General features: G+C 38.0%; 1 protein-coding gene and 3 pseudogenes across 1 annotated transcript; 1 reads left to right on the forward strand and 3 right to left on the reverse strand.

Moving 5' to 3' along the window:
• The first annotated feature begins 1,538 nt into the window (after positions 1-1,538).
• Positions 1,539-2,571, forward strand: LOC114614661 (annotated as a pseudogene).
• A 2,919-nt stretch (positions 2,572-5,490) lies between these two features.
• On the reverse strand, positions 5,491-6,420 carry LOC114614627 (olfactory receptor 183). Its single transcript, XM_028760255.1, has one exon. It carries the CDS (start codon positions 6,415-6,417, stop codon positions 5,491-5,493), a length of 927 nt encoding a protein of 308 aa, XP_028616088.1. The 5' UTR covers positions 6,418-6,420.
• Positions 6,421-17,302: 10,882 nt separating this feature from the next.
• On the reverse strand, positions 17,303-18,826 carry LOC114614626 (annotated as a pseudogene).
• Positions 18,827-20,392: 1,566 nt separating this feature from the next.
• On the reverse strand, positions 20,393-21,115 carry LOC114614607 (annotated as a pseudogene).
• Positions 21,116-21,378: the final 263 nt, after the last annotated feature.

Below are 21,378 nucleotides of genomic sequence, written 5' to 3' on the forward strand. Positions count from 1 at the left end.
AAAATGAAATCTATTCCAAAATTATCTGTGAGCCTCCAGAAAAGCAAAATAGGTAGCCAGGAGATTCAAGTTCCTTAATGATTTTTAATTACTCGTGAAATTATCTGTGAAGACCTCATGAGATAATTTATAGAAACTCAGATTAAAATGGTTGGTAAATTGAACATTTACAAGGGACTAGGATGGCTGTGAGTTAGACCAATGACAGGATTATTGTAGGTCCACTTCCCAGGGGCCCACCCAATGCAGCCGAAAAGGAGTGCGTGGTGCTGGGAGTGGGTGCAGCCTACATGGCCTAAGACAGAGCTCTCACCCTCCTTTCACCCACATCAGGGTCCCTTGACATTGCCCATCATTGACAGCCTAAAGCCTTCGACCATCGATGTGACTCATCTCACATCAATGTTTTGGGGTTGTGAACTTGTCTAAGACCCCCATAATTAGACATCTAAATTCAAAATTCACATAGTTGGGATTGATCATAAGACGCCTTCTCTAACTAAACAGAGAAGGGGGAGATGCCAGAAGCCAGGACCCTCGCCCTTACCCTCACCCCCTACCTTTCCCCACCTGCACAATGTCCCCTGAAGCTTGGCAACTGCAAGATCCTGTTTGGCAACTGCAGATAGACTCAAAGCAGTGTACCATATCTTCTGAAGAATAGCAGGTAGATCATAATTCAAGGCAGTGTACCGTATAGACCATGACATGTTTCAAGGCACAGGCCAAGAAGATTCTGTACTTTTCTACCACCTGGCCCCTCTTACCCCCTCCCCTTGTAAAACATGCTATAAAAAAGCGTTTCATGTTCAAAAAATTTTTTAAAAAATCACATTAAAAAAATAAATAAAAAAATATATACTTGTAATTTTCTTATAGAAAAAACCTTTTGATTGATTCTAAGTAAAAGATTTATTTTGTTTCAGTTAACTGCATATTCAAATAAAAACTTAGAACATACAAGTCAAAAGTTGTATAAGTTCTTTATCCACTTTTAATAATAATTATGTCACAGAAACACACACACACACACACACACACGTACCTGTATAACAGAAAATGTCTCTGTTGCTGTTTCTAATGTTTATGACCCAAAATAAAATTGAGAATTTTAATTATGTTGTGTTTTGGTATTGTATAGGACAAGACCAGCCAAACTAAAACATACTTAATCACTGCAGTTACTACTGATTTCTGCTGCTTGTATTCTTGGCTTTGGAAAATTATTCAAAGTAATTTTCTAAAAGAAAATTATTGACCGAAAAATGAAATTATCTCAGCTCAGTGATCTCAATGAACCCAGCACATGCTAGCTTTATGGGAACTGTAGAGTATATCAGAAAAATATTTTGTCTGACAAATGGAGACAAGATATTCACTCAACTCCCCCTAATTTTCATAAGTTATCATATAATAATACTTAGGGTATTCACATAAATGCATAGTTTTATTTCAAGTCTCCTCCAACAATTTTTACTCTGTAAATAATGAATCTTTCTTTATGTTTATTTTGGTAGACAACTTAGAAGATCACAGAAATGGAAAATGTAACACTGCTGACAGTTTTTCTTAGAAGAACTCACACATCAACCACAGTGGAAAGTCCCTTCTTCCTGGCATTTTTGGTCATCAATCTCATCTCCACTGAAGAGTATTTCAGTCTGATCAACTTCTGGGTGATTCTCACCTTCACATCCCTATGTACTTACTCCTCAGCAATTCAACCTTTGTGGACAGTTGGTTGTCTTCTGAATTATTGATCACCTTGTCATTTGAGACCACAACTCATTCTCTCTCTGTCTCTCTGTCTCTCTCTGCCTCTCTGTCTCTGTCTCTCTCTCTGTCTCTCTCTGTCTCTCTCTCTCTCTCTCTCTCTCTCTCTCTCTCTCTCTCTCTCTCTCAATTCCAGATATAATCTTTTCCTTTTCTTTCAGTGTGAGTGCCAAGTACTTCAACTTCAAGGGCTAGGATTGATATATAGCTATAGGCAAACCTTTACTTTATCCAATAATTATGACCAAGAGCCAATGTCTCCACCTAGTGATTTTGTCATTTGAGGGTGGTTTTCTTCATGTCTTAACTTATGAGATATTTTTATTGAAACTAACTTTCTGTAATTCTAATGGAATATATCCCTTTTATTGTGACTTTATGCTTTTTTTATATAAAAGATTTCCAGTTCTGATTCTTCTATTAGCTTTCTGTTGATGTTTGGTTTAGCTGGTACACCATGAATATACACCATAGTGACTGTTATAGACTTTAATCCATGTGTTCTATTTGTTTCAAGGGCATAAAAATGCCTTCTCCACCTGTGGAGTCCATCTCCTATATGCATCTTTGTATTATGTCTCTTTTCATGTATGTATGCCTTGCCTCTAGATAAACAGATGCTGAGAAGATTGACTCCCTATTTTACACTGTCATAATTCCTATGTTGAACCTAATTATCTACAGTCTTTAAAAAAGCAAATCATAGATTCAATGAGAAAAAGCTGTTTAGATTTTGTAAAATATTTTATTTTAACACAATTGACACTTTTAGTGAGGTTAAATCTGGATATTTTTTGATATATGCTGATATTTTTTTAAAAATAGTCCTCACATTTCTGACCCATCATTAATATCTAGCTAATTCCTTTATTTCTATATACCCTCCAAAACATGTAATAAAATTTAATTAAGTGTCCAATGCAAACTACGATGATTAAATGGGAAACTTCCTTCCTCCAATTCTTCCAAGATCTTCTCTACCTTCCTACTCACCCAAATTTAAGTTTTCTCTCTTTCTCTTTCTAGCTTTCACATAAAAAAGACAAAAACTATAAACAAAATAAAACAAAATAGACAAACAAAAAACAAGAGGCACAACCTTCCACATAAATACACACACACACACACACACACACACACAAACCAGCCAAAACCAAAAATAACTAAACAAATAGCAACAACAAAAGCCAGTAAGACCAAACTATGCCTAAATAAAGCAAAAAGGACACAAAAGGTCCATGAAAATACCATTGGGTTTCTTTTATGTTGACCAAATACTGCTGGACATGAGGCCTAGTCTGGATTATGCTTTATATATCCAGTGAGACTCCAGTGAAAACAACTGGTAAAGAAGCATAGCAATAAAATGGTGCCTATGATATGGTGGTACATCTACAGATCAATACCTAGCAAACAGAGACCAATAAGACACAAAAATGTCTAAATAAATGAAAAAGGAAACAAAAACGTCCTCAAAAATATCACTGACTTCCTTTTGTGTTGGACAATTACTCTTGAGCATGAGGTCAATCCTGGAATGTGATTGATATAGCCAGGGAGACTCTATGGGAGAAGATTCCTTTGCCAATGTTTAACATTTGCACATAAGTTCTTGATTATAAGTATGACCCAGTGGCAGCTTCCCACTCTTAGTACTGAGAACCCATCTGCCCTGAATCTGTGCAGGTCTTGTGCATACTGCCACAATCTCTGTGAGTTCATATGTGAATCAGCTTTGTGTGTTGAAGACACTATCTTCCTGGAGTCATCCATCACCTCTGGCTCTTATGAACTTCTACCTCCCCTTCTGCATGGATTCCTGAACGAAAAAGGAGGGGTTTGAAGAAAACATTTCATCTTGAACTGAGTGCTCCAAAGTCTCTAGCTTTTTGCACAACATCCAGTCAAGTCCCATCAACTGACATCTCTCACTTATCTGTGGGTATGTAAACGTTTAATCACTCATTTCTTTCATCATGCTTACCCTTTCTTCATTCCTAAACATTATATATAGGTAAGTGGACTTTAGGATGGGAATATCAGCTTCAGTATGAAAATGTGTGTAATACCATTTTGGGGAGACGGAAAGTAAGTTTAGTTCTGTAGATGAAGCATTTCTTATATGTAAAAATCCTGGATAAAGTAGTACCCCTAACATCAAGGGTGTTTTATTTCCAACCACCCAACAGGTGCTATGGCATCAAATCCCCTTACTACTATTTGAATTTAAGTACTTTTTCTTCAAAGTTATCTGACTATACAAACCATAAGCACAAATGTTGTGTGCTTTGTGAACTCAGGGTTTGGATTTGTTCAGTTATTAAGGGAAGAATGAAAGTCTTTCCTTCTCATGCCACTTTTATTTCTTTTTTCTAAGTTTATCTTATTTAGATCTTGAATGTATTTGAGTCAACCTGTGGATTGCTCTCAGAGAAATAAATCAGTTCTTGTCTTAACATAAGAATGCAATGAGCTAAGACCATCTTCATACTGGTTGGCTAAAATGGCTTTGACTATCTTTTCATTAATTCTTTTGTCTATGTTCAAATATTTGTCTATTTATCTGTAATATATATGAACTGAATTTTTTCAGCAATAATATTCATCATTTCACATCCAAATATGTCATGAAAGACATTTGATGGCTCTCAAGTTTCATGAGGTTTTCTTCTATGCACTCCCATACAAACCTGACTGCTGGGGACAGCATACAATGACAAGAACTGACCGCAGTAGGCTGGGATGGAGACATCTCAGAAGCCAACGGCAGCTCTTTGTAAAAAACAGTTGTTCCCGTTTCTTCTAACCTTAGCCCTGGACAACAGCTGTATAGATTTAATTTGTGTGTGACTGCTATTCTTAAACAATTAAAAATTGAGGCATGAGGCACAGCACAGCACAGTCCCAATGGCCCAAATGCATGCTGTGTGTGGGTGAAGAGTGAGTGAAGAGAGAGTGTGAGGTGTGTATGGAGAATGTGTATGTGAGTGAAAGGGGAGTGCATGTGGTATGTGTGATACATTTGTGAAGTGTGTGTGTGTGTGTGTAAGAGTGAAAGAGGAACACACAGAAGTGTGCAGGAGTGTGGGAGTTCAAGAAAAGAAGATCACACAGGAGAAAAGCAGAGTGCACAAGAGAATGTAGAGTGCATGCAGCCTCAAGCTGCCAGAGAACGAGTGAGAGAGAAAGAAAGCAGAAAGTGAGAGAGAAGAGAGAGAAACTTTAAACCTTGAAAAATTGTCTGACAGCTTGAACCCAAAAAGTAGTCTGTGTATATTTATTATGTGCTCTCCAGATATCCCTGCTTCCAGTTGAGAACTCCGATTCTGTGTCGAGGATGGACCCCGACACCTGCCAACAACATAGAGTAAATCTGACATGACTTTCAGGCTGCCTAATATAATTTTATCTCTAAAGTATCACACTCAAGTGCTTTTGAGAGAAATAAAATGGTTATAATATTTGGTACATACATAACATAATAACATGAAATTATAAATTGTTTCCTTGCTTTTACTTTTATCATGATATAAGAACACATTATTAAAATTTACATGTATGCATATGAACAATGACTACAGATATCTACTAATATACTAAGGACATAATTGTATATTTAAATGAAATAAAAAATGTTGCCCAATATTTATAATTTCAAGGTTATTTAAATGAAAATATCCATATTTACCTCTACAATATTGTGAGTTTTAATCAGATCTAAACTGTTAGTTTCAACATTTTTTTCAGAGAATCTATGACTTGCTTATTTCTGAGGCTGTAGATAATTGGATTTAATACGGGGATTATAACTGTGTAAAACAGAGAGAGGATCATGTCTTGATCATCTACTTCTGAAGATGCTGGGTGCACATACATGAAGAGAAGAGGCCCATAGTATAAAGATACAGAAAGGAGATGGGCACCGCAGGTAGAGAAGGCTTTCTTTATGCCCTTGTCAGACTTCTTTTTTAAAATTGTAAAGAGAACAAATGTGTAAGAAATAAGAACAGTCATAATTGTAAACACTTGTATTGAACCAGAGAAAATGAAAATGATCAAATAATTTAAAGAAGGATCAGTACAGGAGATTTTTAACAGTGGTATAACATCGCAGTAAAAATGATATAGTATGTTGGAATTACAGAATGTTAATCTAGATAAAAAGCTTTCATGAATCACAGCATGAAGAAAGCCACCTACAAATGATAAGGCTAATAGGCGAATGCATAATCTATTGGTCATAATTACTGGATAAAGCAAAGGATTGCATATAGCTGCATAGCGATCATAAGCCATTGCTGCCAAGAGAAAACATTCTGTTGTCACACTGATTGCAAAGGAAAAAAATTGTGTCATGCATTCAGCGACAGAAATCACCTTGCCTTTATCCAAAAGATTAAGTAGCATCTTTGGTGTCACTGTGGATGATAACCAAGTATCCACAAAGGCTAAGTTACTAAGGAATAAATACATGGGGATGTGAAGTCGAGGGTCATTCCAGATGAGAGTGATCAGACCAAGGTTCCCCACAATGGTCATGAGGTATATTACCAAGAACACCAGGAACAGGACGGTTTTCCACTGTGGTTGGCATGTGAGACCTGTGAGAATGAACTCTGCCCATAGGGTTTCATTCTTTTCCATGTTGTCATTGAATGTCTCCTGAAATTAGATGTAATTAATGTAAGATAAGTAGTCACTGGGAAAGATTCATGTGAATATTGAAGGTGATTCTAGAGAGGAAACAATATATTACACTTTCCTTATAGCCTGTATAATACTATAACGGGCGAATTACTCTAGAAATAAAGAATAACAAATTTTTCAATTGATTCCATACAGTAATTAGTAGGTAGTAACATTACTAGTGAATGGGAGACCTTCTAGGCTTGTGATAGATTAATTGAGAAACACACTGGCACTGAATGTGATACATGAACAGGAGGAAAGCTATTGGAATGTACTGGAGTATAAACTACATTGAATGCCTTGAAAGGAATTTGAACTTCATCCCTTAGGAATCAGCTTCAAATGAGAGTCACAAGATGCAGAATGATTTTTTTTTTTACAGAAACACTTTTAAAAAATATTTGCGTAGCACAACAACGCTTTCAAGAAGAATGTTGGAATAAGGGACTTTAACCAAGACACAGCTACTATTGAAAGACTGCCAAACAAATTTACCATATCAGTGACCCAGAAGAATGTTTTATATCAAATATACATGATTAAGAATGAGTGCAGCAATAAAGTCAATATACAAGAATGCATTAGGAATATATGCTCTAAATATGTTCCTTTGCTGAAGCCAAGATAAGTATATTGCTTAGTTCATACATTAAAAGGCAATTGACATGATAGGGTGACAATTTCACAGGTACAAAAGCATTCGGTATACATGGTAACTAAGATTCAGTTATGTAATAGGAATCAAAGAGTAGCAGAGAAGCAGAGATAAACCACAGTGATCATAAATCTGATCTAGTCAGATCAGTGGCCATCAAAAGAAAATGAGAATTTCCTGGAACACCTAGCATTCCTCCATCAAATTCCTCACCTTAACAATCAAGAAACAGTGACCTCTAAATCAGCAAGAACAAAGTTCATATGAATGCACAGAGACTGATGCAGGATGCACAAGGCCTGCATAGATCTGCACTGTTTTACATCAAGATTATGACTTCTAGTTTATAGGATTCCTGAGTGTGCGATTAGTGGGTCTCTGCTTTTAATGCTTTCTCTTGGCATTTTTCCTTCTGCTAGTTTGTCCGGTCCAAGTTCAATAGTTTTTGTTTTATCATATTTTATTTTGTGGTGTTTTGTTGTTATCTCTTAGAAGCCTGTTCTTTTCTATGAGATACAGAAAAAGAACGCATCCAAATGGGAGGGAAAGTAGGGAGTATTGGGAGCTATAGAGGGATGAGAAATTGTAATTGGAATATATTATATGAGAAAAGAATATATTTTGATAAGAGGAAAAATAGTAGTGAAAAAATTCCAAAAAAGAGCATTTTCTCAATATCCAAGTGGAATACAGTTAATTTCTATGTCTTTATTAAACAATTAAGTAAGTATTTAAGTAAGCAACAACTTGGTGCAAATAGAAAAGTTAGAAGCAGAATTATAGGTAACCTACTCTGCAAAAAATATAAGAAAAGTGTGGAGGAAAAGAGAGAATACTGAAAATGTTATATTAAAGAACCTGTATTGTGGGTAGATTTCAGTTATTCAATAGACATATGACTCAGTCTCTAATGCATGAACATTTGCTAATCAGGGGCTTTTATCTTTTCAAGAAGCCCAAAATGCTTCAGACTCACTTTCTCACACCTCCCCTACCTAGAAGAAGAATGAGAGGATTTAATCAATGCTTTCCAAGTCAAACCACATATATATGCACGCTCTGTAATACTTAGTAAGAGAAAGGAAAGAGAAAAAGACAAAGAAACCGAATCTCGAAGACAAACAAGGAATAATAATAAGACTCCATTAAATGCGTGTGGCACCACACCAATGGCATTGTCTGTCTGAAGGGTGGCATCTCAAGCTAGAAGCAGTGCTAAAAGCTCTTACTTAGATAGCTTTGGGACAAGGTTGGAGCAGGCACTTCTGCTGCCTTGTTTTTTTCTCTTTGTATCTATTTTTCAATTTCATTCCTCAATATTGTTCTACATAAATTGTTCAGTACTCTAAGTGTGGACCCTGAATTAAGCAAAAGACACAAGAGATTCTAGAAAAATACTGAGCAAAAATTCTGGAACAGGGCTATCCCAAAAGCTGTTGCCTGTACTTAAGATATGTACTACTAGCTGGGTGGCCTTGTCTGTCCTCAGTGGGAAAGGAAGTGCCTAACTTTGCACAAATTTAAGTTCCAGGGTGGGGGATATACCCAAGAGGACCCAACTGCTCAGAGGAAAAGGGCAAGGGAGAAGGGGGAAGAATTGTGGGAGAGAGTGACTGGATGGGGGGGGCAATGAACAGAACGTAAAGTGAATAAGTAAACAAAAAGTCAAATTCAATCTAAAAAAAAAATTCTGTAAGCACACTTAGGGCTCAAAATTTGAAATTCGTGGTTATAAAGAAAAGACAAGCCCTCACAAAGCAAAACAAGCAAGCAAACAAACAAAAAGCCCTCCAATATCAGTGCAAACACCAACAAAGGCTCTAGTAGGGCAAGAAATTAATGGAGCTATTTGAGTATAGAGAATATGAAGATTTTAGTGACTTTCATGGGAACAACTCTCTCATGTGATAGAATTCAAAGTGCATCAGAGAACAAATACCCTGAGAGCACTGGGAGTGGAAGAATGCTCTAACGTTGGGAGCAATAACAATCTGCATCCTGCCTGAAGATGCTAAAACTCACTTTACTGCAGACCATTTGAATAAAAGTTACAGAGAGGAGAAGAGGGAGACAATTAAGCTGGACATAAAATCTTGAAAAGCAACTTGCAGTGAATTCAGAAAAACAAGGGGAAGGCTTAAAATGGGCGAAGAACAGGAATATGTGGTTAGGCCAGAACAGTCAAAGGAACAGAGCAAACCGGTCTAGGATAGGTGAACTACAATGAGAAAGGCTTTAGTTGTTAGATAGATGCACAGATTTGTCTTCACCTTAAACATCATCAAAATTGTCAGCCAAGTTAATCTTCTTTATTAGTTATGGTTTTAGCCATGAATTCTGAGTACAAGAAAAAGCCATAATTTAAAACAAGGCATGCTGTTCTCAGATATATGGCATAGGCTGGCTATCTTTTCCATACATATTGTTTAGTATTGTTAGATATGGGAACAGCATAAATACTAATTTTGATAATATATATTACTGGACTTGTAGAAAGCATATATTTCAAATACTCTGTCAGCACTAATAAAAACCGAAGAACAGATGTTGGGTTGTGAAGTTCCTTACCTTTGGTCATATGTCATTGTTCACACATATACATGAAAGGTCAGAAGGTAAATTTCATATTCATACAAAAAATTAAAAATTTTACCATGGTCTTGTGACAATGATTAATGAAGATTTAATCTTAAATTGTGCTTACATCGAAAGTGTTTCCTCCACAGAAACCTGGTTAAGGTAATATAAATGACCAACACTAGTAATTCCAGTGCCAGAATGTGTCACTTGGAGTGGTGTCCCCTCTACACAATTCCAAGTACTGAACATGTGACACTGATTAGCTTATTTCATGGGTGCATTCCTGTTAAGCCATACATTCTGAAAAGAACAGTCGAACATTTCCTGCCACACATACATTTATGTGTGCATGTATCTTGCATATATATATATATATATATATATATATATATGTATGTATTGTATATATTGTCAGGTACAGTAAAAATATAAAGCTAATCTTTAATCCAGACCAAAAAATATTTAATCAGAATGATTAACTGATGGTTCATTTATCAAAACAATGAAGACTATTTCTCATGTAAGAATAATGGCTTGATTATTTAAACCTGTTTGTAAAGGTTTTCTTTTATAAATTCTAGATAGTAGACAAGTCAGTCCATCAAACCATTAGACTTTTACAACACTGTTTATTCAAATTTTAAGAAAACATGTTAATAGGATCCTGTCACTAGTGTCTATTAACTGTTATTGTATTAATTTACTCTAATTTCAACATATATACAATACTTTACTTTCTTGTAAAAATTTAAAATATAGGAATTATTTCTACCTTATCTATATATTGAGAGAGATGGTGGTGGCCTTTTGAGGTATTAGGCCTTCAGGAATTTGAAAGAGAGCAAGTAGGATGCAAGAGAAGGGCCGGAGGAAGGAAAGGGAAGTAATAAAGCAAGGTAACTATGTATTGATTTCAAAAATAAAAAAAAATGTTTTAAATAATAATAATAAAATTTTAAACTATTATGAAACAGAGAAAAGCACCTGTAAATTCAGAGGACTGACAGCAACAAAGGCACCAATCTTTTTTCACACACTTTCATTTTGGAGGCTCCATTTCCAAGTCTCAGTAAATGTGGCTTATATAGGTTTGAAGTACAAGAACCAAAGGCTGTGTCACTCTCTTCTTATTCCAAAGACTGAGGGAGTGGAAATGTGAAATTCCCTTGAGGACAAAGAGGGCTCCCCGCAGGACAAAGTGAAACTGTTCCACTAGACTTTGAGAGTACAAGAGTATAGGTTGTTTCATATACCAGTATTTCATGTACCAGGGTGGAACAGATCTGTTGGTAAAGTGTGAAGGTTTTCTTGTGAGTTCCCTGAGAATCCACATGCCTATAATCTCTGTGCTTTTATAGTAAGCTAGAAGCATAAAGAAGAGAATCCCCAGAATCACACAGGCCACCTATCTTATGCATAGCAATGGACAAAGAGACCCCATCTCAAACTTAGTGGAAAGTGAAGAGCAGCACATGAGGTTGTCCCTGACACTTTCATTATTGCATGCACATGCCTGTTCTCACACACAATCACTTGCACATGTACACATCACATATTCACACAAATCTGTAGTAAATTGGAGCTGTTACCACATGGTCAATTATTTGCCCTTGTTTTGGTCAGTGGTGGCACTGAGCATTATGGAAGCAGATATACATTGGTTACTTACTCAACAAAATCTGCATATGGGAATAGACATTAGTTTCAGCTTATAGATTAGAAGAACAAGACTCTTATGTCGAGGGATAGTGAGAAACTGGCTCATGTTAGGTAGACAAAGCCTAACACTGCAATTTGTCCAATGGCAATGACTAGGAAATAGAGAGCTCAGACCAGAACTGTCTTTTACTCTTTAGCCCTGCCCCTAATGGCCCTATACCTTCGAAACATGTCGAAAAGTTTCTACAACCTAAACAACAATGCCACCAGCTGGGAACCAAGTAATCAAACACATGACCCTGTGGGGAGAACTTTCATTCAAACTGTAACACCTAGAAAATGTTTTTTGTAATGCTCAAGTATAAGACAGAAAGAAAACACTATAGCTTCATGATACCCTTTAAGGGTATGTCATAAGTGGCATAATGTCTCTCACTAGGACCCAACTCAGATAGTTTTCTCTGCCCTTCAGTAGCACGATGGGCTACAAATTTGGCCTTTAAAGTATAGGATGTACGGCCACGTTCAGAATCCAAACACATTTAGTCTACCTACAAGATTTCCCAACGTCTCTACTGTCCTGAGTATGAATCCAGCAAAAACAAGAGGCAAAAAAATTACCAAGTTATATGTTTTCAAGATATATTATCACAGGTGTCTTAGGTTTTTCTGTTGCTGTGAAAAGAAATTATGAATGACCAAGTCAACTTGCAGCAAAAATTTACTGGGGTGGTACTTATAGTTTCAGTGTGGGAGTCCATGATCATCATGGTGGGGAGCATGGCAGCAGGCAGAAAGGCATGGCTATTCAGCAGTACATGAAAATTTACACATAGATGCAACAACCATAAGGAAGAAAAAACATAGGGAAGCAACTGGAGGTGGACTTTGGAAACCTCAAAGCCCACTTCTACTGACACATATCTCAATAAGGCCACATTTCCCAAACCTTCCCAAACAGTTCCACCAATCAGAAACCTTTCAACTGGAAAACATTCAAATATATAAACCTATATGGGCCATTCTCATTCAAATTATGCCAACATGTAAACCTTACCAAAGGAAGGACACAGTGTCAAAGGATAAATATCACAGAAGTAGATAATAGCAAGACATCGGAACAAAACAATACCTAAGCCTGCCAGAGTAAAACTTGAATCAAAGTCTCCATGTCAAGGAGGCAGGCCATACTGTGGTGAGAAGTGCACTTACAGACTGTTAGGAAGGCCTCCTTTGTAAATTTTATAGCTGGATTGCACACAACATCTCCTTGAGCAGGTTTTATATGCTGCTTTCACCATGCCTCCAGAGATGTTTCATGGTTTTTACATCTTTAACATGGTGGGAACTCCATTTGAAGCTGTGGCTTTACCCAAAAACTTAACGAATCACACTGTCATTTGCTGAGAATTCAACTTTCTTAAAAAACTTTCTCCCTGGCTTTCCTTGTTGAAAATCTCATGATAGGATTGATTTTATATTCTCAATGCCCACAAAACCAGCATCATATTATATATGATAAACAACTTGGTACCAATTTTTAATTTTAGTCAGTTTTCCGTTAACACAACAAATACTTTGGAGAAACACCTTTAAAAGAAAAATTTATTTTTTGCATCAATACGTAGATTGTTTTCCAACCAACAGTCCCTGTTATCCTCTGCAGGCAAATGCTTTACGTGGGCACACTAGCAGCTAGATAATGCTTGAGTCTAAATGGCCTATGGACTCTTTTCATGGTCCATTAAGTTAGTTTGCTAGTGAAAATGCTCATCAGTAAGTGAGTATTTTTCCTACAGATTATCATAAATTGGACATGCATATTAGTGCCCCATCAAATTAAATGTATCAAGGCTGGCTGAAGTGATCCATGTAGACAGGAGGAAGGTACATGAAATGTTGATTCAACTATGTACCATTCCCTCTTCTGTTACATTGTGTCCTCTTTCTTGTCTTACATGTACAATCTCACGCGGAGTTTGTCCTAAGAAACTAGTTGTGAACATAAGGAATCAGTCTGAACACAAATGATTCTGTGTTTTATTCAAGTTTGTAATGGTAGATAACTACTATATCATTGCAACCCTTTTTGGGGAAATTCTACTAGGCAGCGGAATTCTCAGCACTGAAGTTAGTTGTTCAATTTCTTAGGAAAGATATTTGATCAGGTGTTGAAATATATCAGTTTTATGGGCTAGAGTTAACAGCTTGGTTAAAGATTAAAGAACTTGGAAAGAATAAGATCCAAAAAAATATATAGGACAAAGGCCTAGGAATGTAGCTCAGTGGTAGAGTATTTGCCTAGTATCCATAAGACTCTGAATTCAATACCCAGTATTACATACAAAAAGGAACATTTTATAAAAATTCAAATAAAATTACATCACATACTGACAACTAATGCTAAATATTTTGTGTTCTGTGTAAATGCTCATGAAAGGTGTCTACAACAAAAGAGAAAATTAGTACCTTGAAGATGGGATAATTCATTCTTTAGTCACCACTCCAGTCTCTTTCTTCAACATCTAGTCATCACTCAACATGCATGAGAAAAACGTAGCCTTCATAGTGATAAGACTTACCCATGCTTTCAGTAGCCTGAAGTTTCACACAGAAGACAAAATTGTTTTTGACCGATATCAAGCACTTCAGCATCAAAGAACACTGAATCCTCTATCTGTCACCTTTCCCAAGGTAAATATGATTGCATTGGTCAGTTTCATCATGGAAGGCAAAGTAATTTATTTGTCCTTACAGAAATGGTTTGTCTAGATATTAATATACATTTCATGCTTGAAATATTGCCTGAAATAATAAAGGTGGATATCTAAAATTCCTTATCTTCTGGAATTCCCTCCCCAACTTTTCCCAGATCAACCCCCTTCTCATTTGTATTCACCAACTCTGTTCTCTCTCTCTCTCTCTCTCTCTCTCTCTCTCTCTCTCTCTCTCTCTCCTCTCTCCTCTCTCTCTCTCAAACACACACACACACACAAACCACTCAAGTCCAATTTGTGCTGCTCCAATGTATGATCAATATACCAGGGGGCAGACCCCTAAAGAAACAAGCTCTTTATCTCCTGGCAGCAATCAATCCAAAATAGCTCCTCAGCTAGCTCCTGCCAGGATTATACATGAGAAGAGGCTCCTAAAAGGACTGCTATCTCCACAGTCAATCATCACCAAGCTCACTGTTGTCCACGACTATCAACTACTCTAAAAGACCAATGTTGGCGTTGTCATCCAACTCCAGGTCCAACTCCTGGACTTCAGGTCCAGGTCTTTGTTCAACAGAAGTTTGTTGAGTGTTCCCACTTCTTCAGGACCTTGTACATCTGCCCACTGCATGGTGAGATTCTGTATGGCTTGAGCTTCTGCAGTAGTTATACATGTAGTCACAGCTTCTGTCTGTTCATATTTTATCCACCCTGGTGTGTCCAGAAAACAGCTTCCTTGTAATAATCAACATCCTCCTGCTCTTCACATCTTTCTACTTCCTATTCCTCAATGATTGTTGAGCCTTAGTTGGAGAAAATACGATAAAGATGTCTCATTTAAGTCTGAACATCTGGCAGGCTCTCATCTTCTACTACTTAATAAGTTGTGGGTCTCTGTTTATGACTCATCTGGTTTAAAGAAAAGAAACTTCTCTGATGAGGTCTTGGAGATACACTGATCTATGGGTATCAAGTGAAATACTTAGGAGGTAATTTAGTACTATGCCCATTTAGCAGAATAATAGTGGTAAGACCAGTCCTTGGTTTCAATAATCATGGCAGCCATGGCTTTTATCTTGTGTTATACATTTTAAGTTCAATCAGAAAGTTACTGAAGACAACAGCTACATAACTCTGCATGTTCTCTAAAGAGAAATGTAAACACATAACCAGCCACAAGACTTTTATCTACAATGGTAGCATTCTTAAAAGATATGCTAGGGCAATAATAATACAAAGCTTGTGAGAGTAACTGACCAACAACTGATTTGTCTTAAGATCCACTACATAAGGATATATTTGAAATCTGTGGAAGTAGGACTGGGCTATCATGGAAACAGATATCCAGAGAGAAGAGACAATAAAATTTAGGTTAAATGAAAATAGACAGAGGGAATATTAGGCACAGAAAATTTCAATCATGGGGTAAGGGTAGAAAAAATAGGGTTGGAAGAAGGGTTAACCTAAATGAAAGGTATAACCTAAAGAAAAGATGTATGGAAAACTGTATGGAAACCTACAATGTTACAACTGAAGTTAAAAAAAAAGTTAAATTAGATGAGATAATAGAATACATGTGGCATAAAATAATGGAATAACTAATCCATTTAATATTTAAATAGAATAGAGGCAGGAAATGGAAGATAAAAGAAAATAAAGCAAGTTACCTAAAATGAATTATATATGGGTAAGACTTTTGAAACACCAGTGGTTTGTAAGTTAATTTTATTTTTCTAATATATACATTTTAAAAGCATTTATTTATTTTACTTATATGAGTACACTGTCATTGTCTTCAGACACATCAGAAGAGGGCATCGGATCCCATTACAGATGCTTGTGAGCCATCAAGTGGTTGCTGGGAATTGAACTCAGGACCTCTGGAAGAGCAGTGAGTGCTCTTAACCACTGAGCCATCTCTCCAGCCCCTGTAAGTTAATTTTTAAAATGTATTTTTAGAATAAATTTGGACAAAGAAATTCTACATAGTCTTGCTTGTAGAAAATGTTGGTTAATTACATGAAAATCTCAGTGCCAGACACAGGGTATTGTGTGTGAGTTATCGGCCAGGGAATTCAACAACACAGGGTATTTCTATTATTCTTAGTAGCCAACTATAGCTAGATGGTAAGAATCTATTGCTGAAGACACCACACATTTTGATTGTAAAACATTTTCAAATCAGTCTTAAGATGAACAGGATACCTTCTATGTTCTGACTAACTTCCATAGTATCATATTGTACTATATAGGCTACTGAGGAAGGAAAACCATTAATATACTTAACAATATTGAAACCTGCATGGTACAGTCAGGTAATATGGGTACACTGAAGCAATGATGCTATGAGAATAACCAACCACTTTTTGATTGTATTTGAGACTTACATCAAAAGGAATTTTATGTCTGGTACTATAATTTTATAACTGTACAAAAGTTTATGGCTGTGAAGATAATAGGGTCCAAGAAACTATTGTTCCCCCTAAATCATCATATTGATATTCAGCCTTGTAAACATTTTTGCTGATATATATGGATTTGTGCTGCTCTCAACATTGGTCAGAATACCTTCATACAGTGGGTAGTAGTTGATGCAAAGATTTAAAACTAGTCAAAGCTCTGGGAGAAGGATTACAGGTTAATTAAGGCTCAGTTATTTCAAATTTTGTTCAAAGCATGTGGTGTCTGTTGAAACTGAGTCATACCTTCAAGGAAAGAAAAAGAGAGAGAGAACGGTGACAATCATTTTGGGAGTCTTTTTTAATTCCTCTAACCAAGACAGGAATGAAAATGAAGTAGATGTACATCTTATATATTTAGACAAAACAGAATTTTCTTACTTTTTCTTACTGTAATTTTGAAAGAAAAGCACCTTGTCACTTGTTGAACACAATAAACACGTTTTTGAATATAAAACATAGAACAACAATCATTCAAATAATGAAACAAAAATAGACAATTAGCACACATGGACAGATTGGAGCTCCAAGAACTGACAATAGACAGGGAAAGCAGAACTAAGGATTTCTCCAGTAGAAGCCAGAGAGAAAGGAGGACATCTTCTGATTCTCTCCTGCTCATAGGAGGGCTCTGAAACAGCCTTTTCCTTTTCTTTTGCTAACACGGCTGGAGACTGGAGATAGTACAACTGCTTTTATGCAACCCTTTCTCTCTCTCATTTTCAATGTCCAAATCTTCATCTCCTTCCTAGGAGGTGTCATACAAAGCCTCAACACTCCCAAGTTACTCTCTTTTTTAGTACCTAGGAATTCACTTTGGCTAGATTTTCTATTTTAACCCATGCTTCTTCTTGCTCTTTCATTTTTAGCTTCTCTTTGAGTTTCTTTGCTTTGAACTGCTGGGTGCAGCCATCAAAGAGTTTCTGGTTCATCTCCATGAAGAGTTTCAGAGCATTGTATATCAAGCCATGTATTGCCTTGTTCCAGTGGGTCTTTGAGTTATAGTATGAGAATGGAAACATGATGGGCAGAATCTTCACTGCATTGTCACTGATTAAACTCATGATGTACTCATTGTTCTGGTATTAGAGTACCTACTCTGCCACCTGAAAGTAAGGGCTGGAAACACATTTGCTAACTGTTGGAAAAGAGGCTCCATGATCTTCACAAATTTTGATAGTTCAATTACATCTAAACTTTCTTCTAATTCACTTAAGAATATTACTTCTTTTGGACTGTGAGTCTTTGGCCAGTATTTGAGTAGTGCCATTATAACTGGTTCAGTGAGGGTGCTGTCCTTCTCTAAAGACTGCACAACACAGTATGCCAGCTTGGGATGCTAGACACTCAGGGACCTTACTTTGTGCAAGGGCAGCAACACCTTCAACAGGAAAATCTTGTACTTTCCTTTAGTGGTAAGGCAAATCCATTAATTATACTTCCCAGGATCTCCAGTAACTCTGCTATGCCATCCTGGTGCTCTGTTTCATAAATAAACCTACAAAATATGTTATGGATCTGTTTCCTGATGTAAGCACGAAGGCCCAAGAACTTCCCATAGATTCTATGCAAGGTCCTTTTTAGAAAATGTCTCTCCCAAGAATCCTCAATGTCAAAGAGTTCTAGAAGCTGCAATACAAACTTATGATCAATATATTTCCTTGCTATATTGGTCTGGAAATCTGGAGACTAAAAATCTTAAGAAAAATTCATAAACAAGCTGCGGATGGGGCCAGGCTGCCTCTAACGTTGGTTCATCTTCTTCTGGGTTGAATTCTGCTCCCATAGGATTGGAAGATGGTGTCAAGGTTCGAAACATGTTAACTACAGACATGTGGACAGCCTCGGGGTAAATGGGCTCTGTGATCACGTTCCGGTTGTGGGTGATATACTCCACCATCTCGTCTAGCAAAGCTCGCTTTACTTCCTTCCACTTCAGGTCACTCATTGGGTCAGAAACAATGTCAATGAAGATGCAACACTGAAGAAGCGTCTGGATAAAAAGCTTCTCTTGACCTGCAGGAGGTCATCTTTTAAAGATGGGAGTTTTTGCAGTTCTCTATTATTGGTGGCATTGAACCATGAAGAGTTCTGCCATTTGTCTTTCTTCACAGAGACGATTATGGGCTGAGGGACCAGTACTTTTATTTTAGTAGATGCCAAAGACTGGACAGCCACAAGGCTGTTTTTCCTGCTGGCTATCTCTGCTTCTGCTGTATCTTGTCCTTCTTTTGAACGTTTTCACTTTTCACCAGTTTTGGTGGTTCTTTCTCCTTCTTGTTTTTATTTGGCATGGCTGATGTGGGACACCACTGTAGCCACTGCCTCTGCCCTCCACCACTGCCACTGCAGCCACAGAAGTGCCCCTAGTCCAGCCACCCATGGACTGAGTCGCTCATCCACTCTCCCTTCCCAGTTTCCCCTTCCAATTTTTTGACCTTGCATTTCTTCAATTTTTCCTTTAAATCAGCTATTTCCTTTTCGAAAGTTTCTTCCTCATCCTTAGAACCGTAGCTATTCTCTACCTCATGCAAGGATTTCTTAGTTGCATCATCCTATGTCACTACTTGTAGGGAGGAACTCCTAGTCCCCATGGCACAATCAAAACAATCAAAACTCACTTTGTGCTACTTACTTTCAGTTTGATTCTGTGCCCGCTTCTCCAATATGTTCCACTTACTGCACTGGCTGGCTTCTTTCAGGACCGGAAGATTCTTTTCCCTCAGGTTCTCATCACATTCCCAATCTTGGTGGGACCTCCTCTTGACATCAGCAGCACCACCAAGGAGCTGAGCTTGGAGCATAAGCCTGGGGGATTAAAGGAAGACACAGACTCAGTTCATTCATTATGAGAGAATGCCAAAGCTTTTACTGAGCAAGTTCAATATATATATATATATATATATATCAAGCCAGGGAGGGAAAAACACAAACCAGAACTCAACGGGGAGGGGTGGGCAATGGTTTCTCAGATGGAAAGTCCCTGGCCTGGGCATCATGCCTACAACAGGATGTTTTGGTCTTAGAAAAACTGCAGAATGTTACTTGACAGCAGCACACAGAAAGTCTCAGCCAGGGCATGGCAGCCCTTCAGGGTTCTACACAACATATTGTGATTTTAATTTTCTCTTCTCCTACTACTCTGAGATTCCCATCACCTTCCCTCCCACCATATTATTCTCTCTCTCTCTCTCTCTCTCTCTCTCTCTCTCTCTCTCTCTCTCTCTCTCTCTCTCCCCTTCCCCATCCCCCTCCCTCTCCCTCTCCCTCTCTACCTCCCCTCCTTCTCTCTCTCCCTCACTCTTTCCCTCACTCTCTCTCCTTTAGAATAGTCAGCTAAAGAACAATAATAAGATAAGACAAAACAAAAAAACATATCCTAATAGAACAAAACAAACAAAGAAAAGACAGAATCATAAGAAAAGCACAGGATACACAAGCAGACACACAGACACACAGACACACACATTCTTTTTTTTTAATACAAAGAGAAGTCTTTATTGATAAATAAATTATGATTAAACATTATGACACTTTGTTAGAGAATAAAAGCTTCAGAGTCGCCATCTCCCCAGCCCTGGCTCTAGCGACTAGCCTCAGCCTTCTTGCTGGGAGTCTTGGATGAAGTCTTGGGGGTGGGTAACTCAGGTCTTTTGGGGTTCTCGGGAGTCTTTGTCTTCCTGACCCTAGGTGTGGGTTGTGCTTTGTATCCCATGTCCTGGGAAGGAGTGGGCGCTTTGGTCTTCTGTATTGTCTTAGCTCCCTGATCAATTGTCTCAGTGTGGGCCATGGCTGCCGTCTTCCTATTGGAGAGGGAAGCAACACTATTCAGGACCTTGCTGGCCGAGGGCTTTGATTTCTCACACACGTCTTTGGTTTTCCCATGGGCATCTGCTCCTTGCCTGCTGGCACTGTTTGACATTCTGGCCTCTGCTGGTGCTGAGAGGGTCCCCGGCAGCTTTGCTTCGTTTTAGGGGGGCCTTTCTGACCTCTCCTAGTTTTGCCTTGGCTTTCTTGGGCGCCAGCTTCAGCGTGACTGATGAGCAGGGATAAGCCTTCCTCTTCTGCCCCGGTTTTAGAGCCGCTTTCCCCGTCTTGGCCTTGCCGATTTGGTCTTTCTTCAACAATCCAGATTTCTTGGGGCCTGTCTCCTTGGCACCTGCAGCTCCCCTGCGGGCTTTCTGGGCACAGGATTTCTTTTTCTTGGGGTTAGAAACTAGTTTGAAGCTGCCAGTGGCACCCTTGGCCTTGGAATTGGCAGGCCTGGTGAGGAGGCCTCGACGCACTCCAGTTTCCAGAGCTTGCTTCAACAGGTACTTGAAGTGGGTGATGTCCACTGTTGGGTACTTATGTTGGATATAGACCTTGATGGCTATGACTGATGTCCCCTGGCGCTTCTCCCTGGCCTTTAGAGCCTCTATCACCATGAGTAGCATTGTTGGGTTCCGTTGGCCTGGTTGGATTCTGCTGCATCTTGGACCTGGCTTGTTAGCCCCAGGAAACCCACATGATCCAGAAGGTGATGTGTCCGTGGAGGGAAAAGAGGAGGAGGAAGAAACACAGGAGACACTTCCTGGAGCCATTGCACAGGCAGCGGGGCAAGCCAGGCGGGTGCTCACTCAGGTCCACACACATTCTTAAATACTGGAATTTCTTTACAAACACAAAACTGGATATATAAAATATATATACTCAAAGCATCTGTAAGATAAGATAGATGATATATAGGTAGATAGATGAGTAGATAGATAGATAGATAGATAGATAGACAGATTGTAAGATAGTAGGTAGCATATATAAATAAATAAAGTTAAAATGCCACGTCAAGACCTTGTAAAACAAAGAA

The sequence above is a fragment of the Grammomys surdaster genome, unplaced genomic scaffold, assembly GCF_004785775.1.
Source record: "Grammomys surdaster isolate TR1022 unplaced genomic scaffold, NIH_TR_1.0 126398, whole genome shotgun sequence".
Classification (NCBI taxonomy): Eukaryota; Metazoa; Chordata; class Mammalia; order Rodentia; family Muridae; genus Grammomys; species Grammomys surdaster.

Bases quoted from the DNA above. Each gene is read 5' to 3' on its own strand.
- LOC114614627 (XM_028760255.1), bottom strand. From the start codon at position 6,417: ATGGAAAAGAATGAAACCCTATGGGCAGAGTTCATTCTCACAGGTCTC.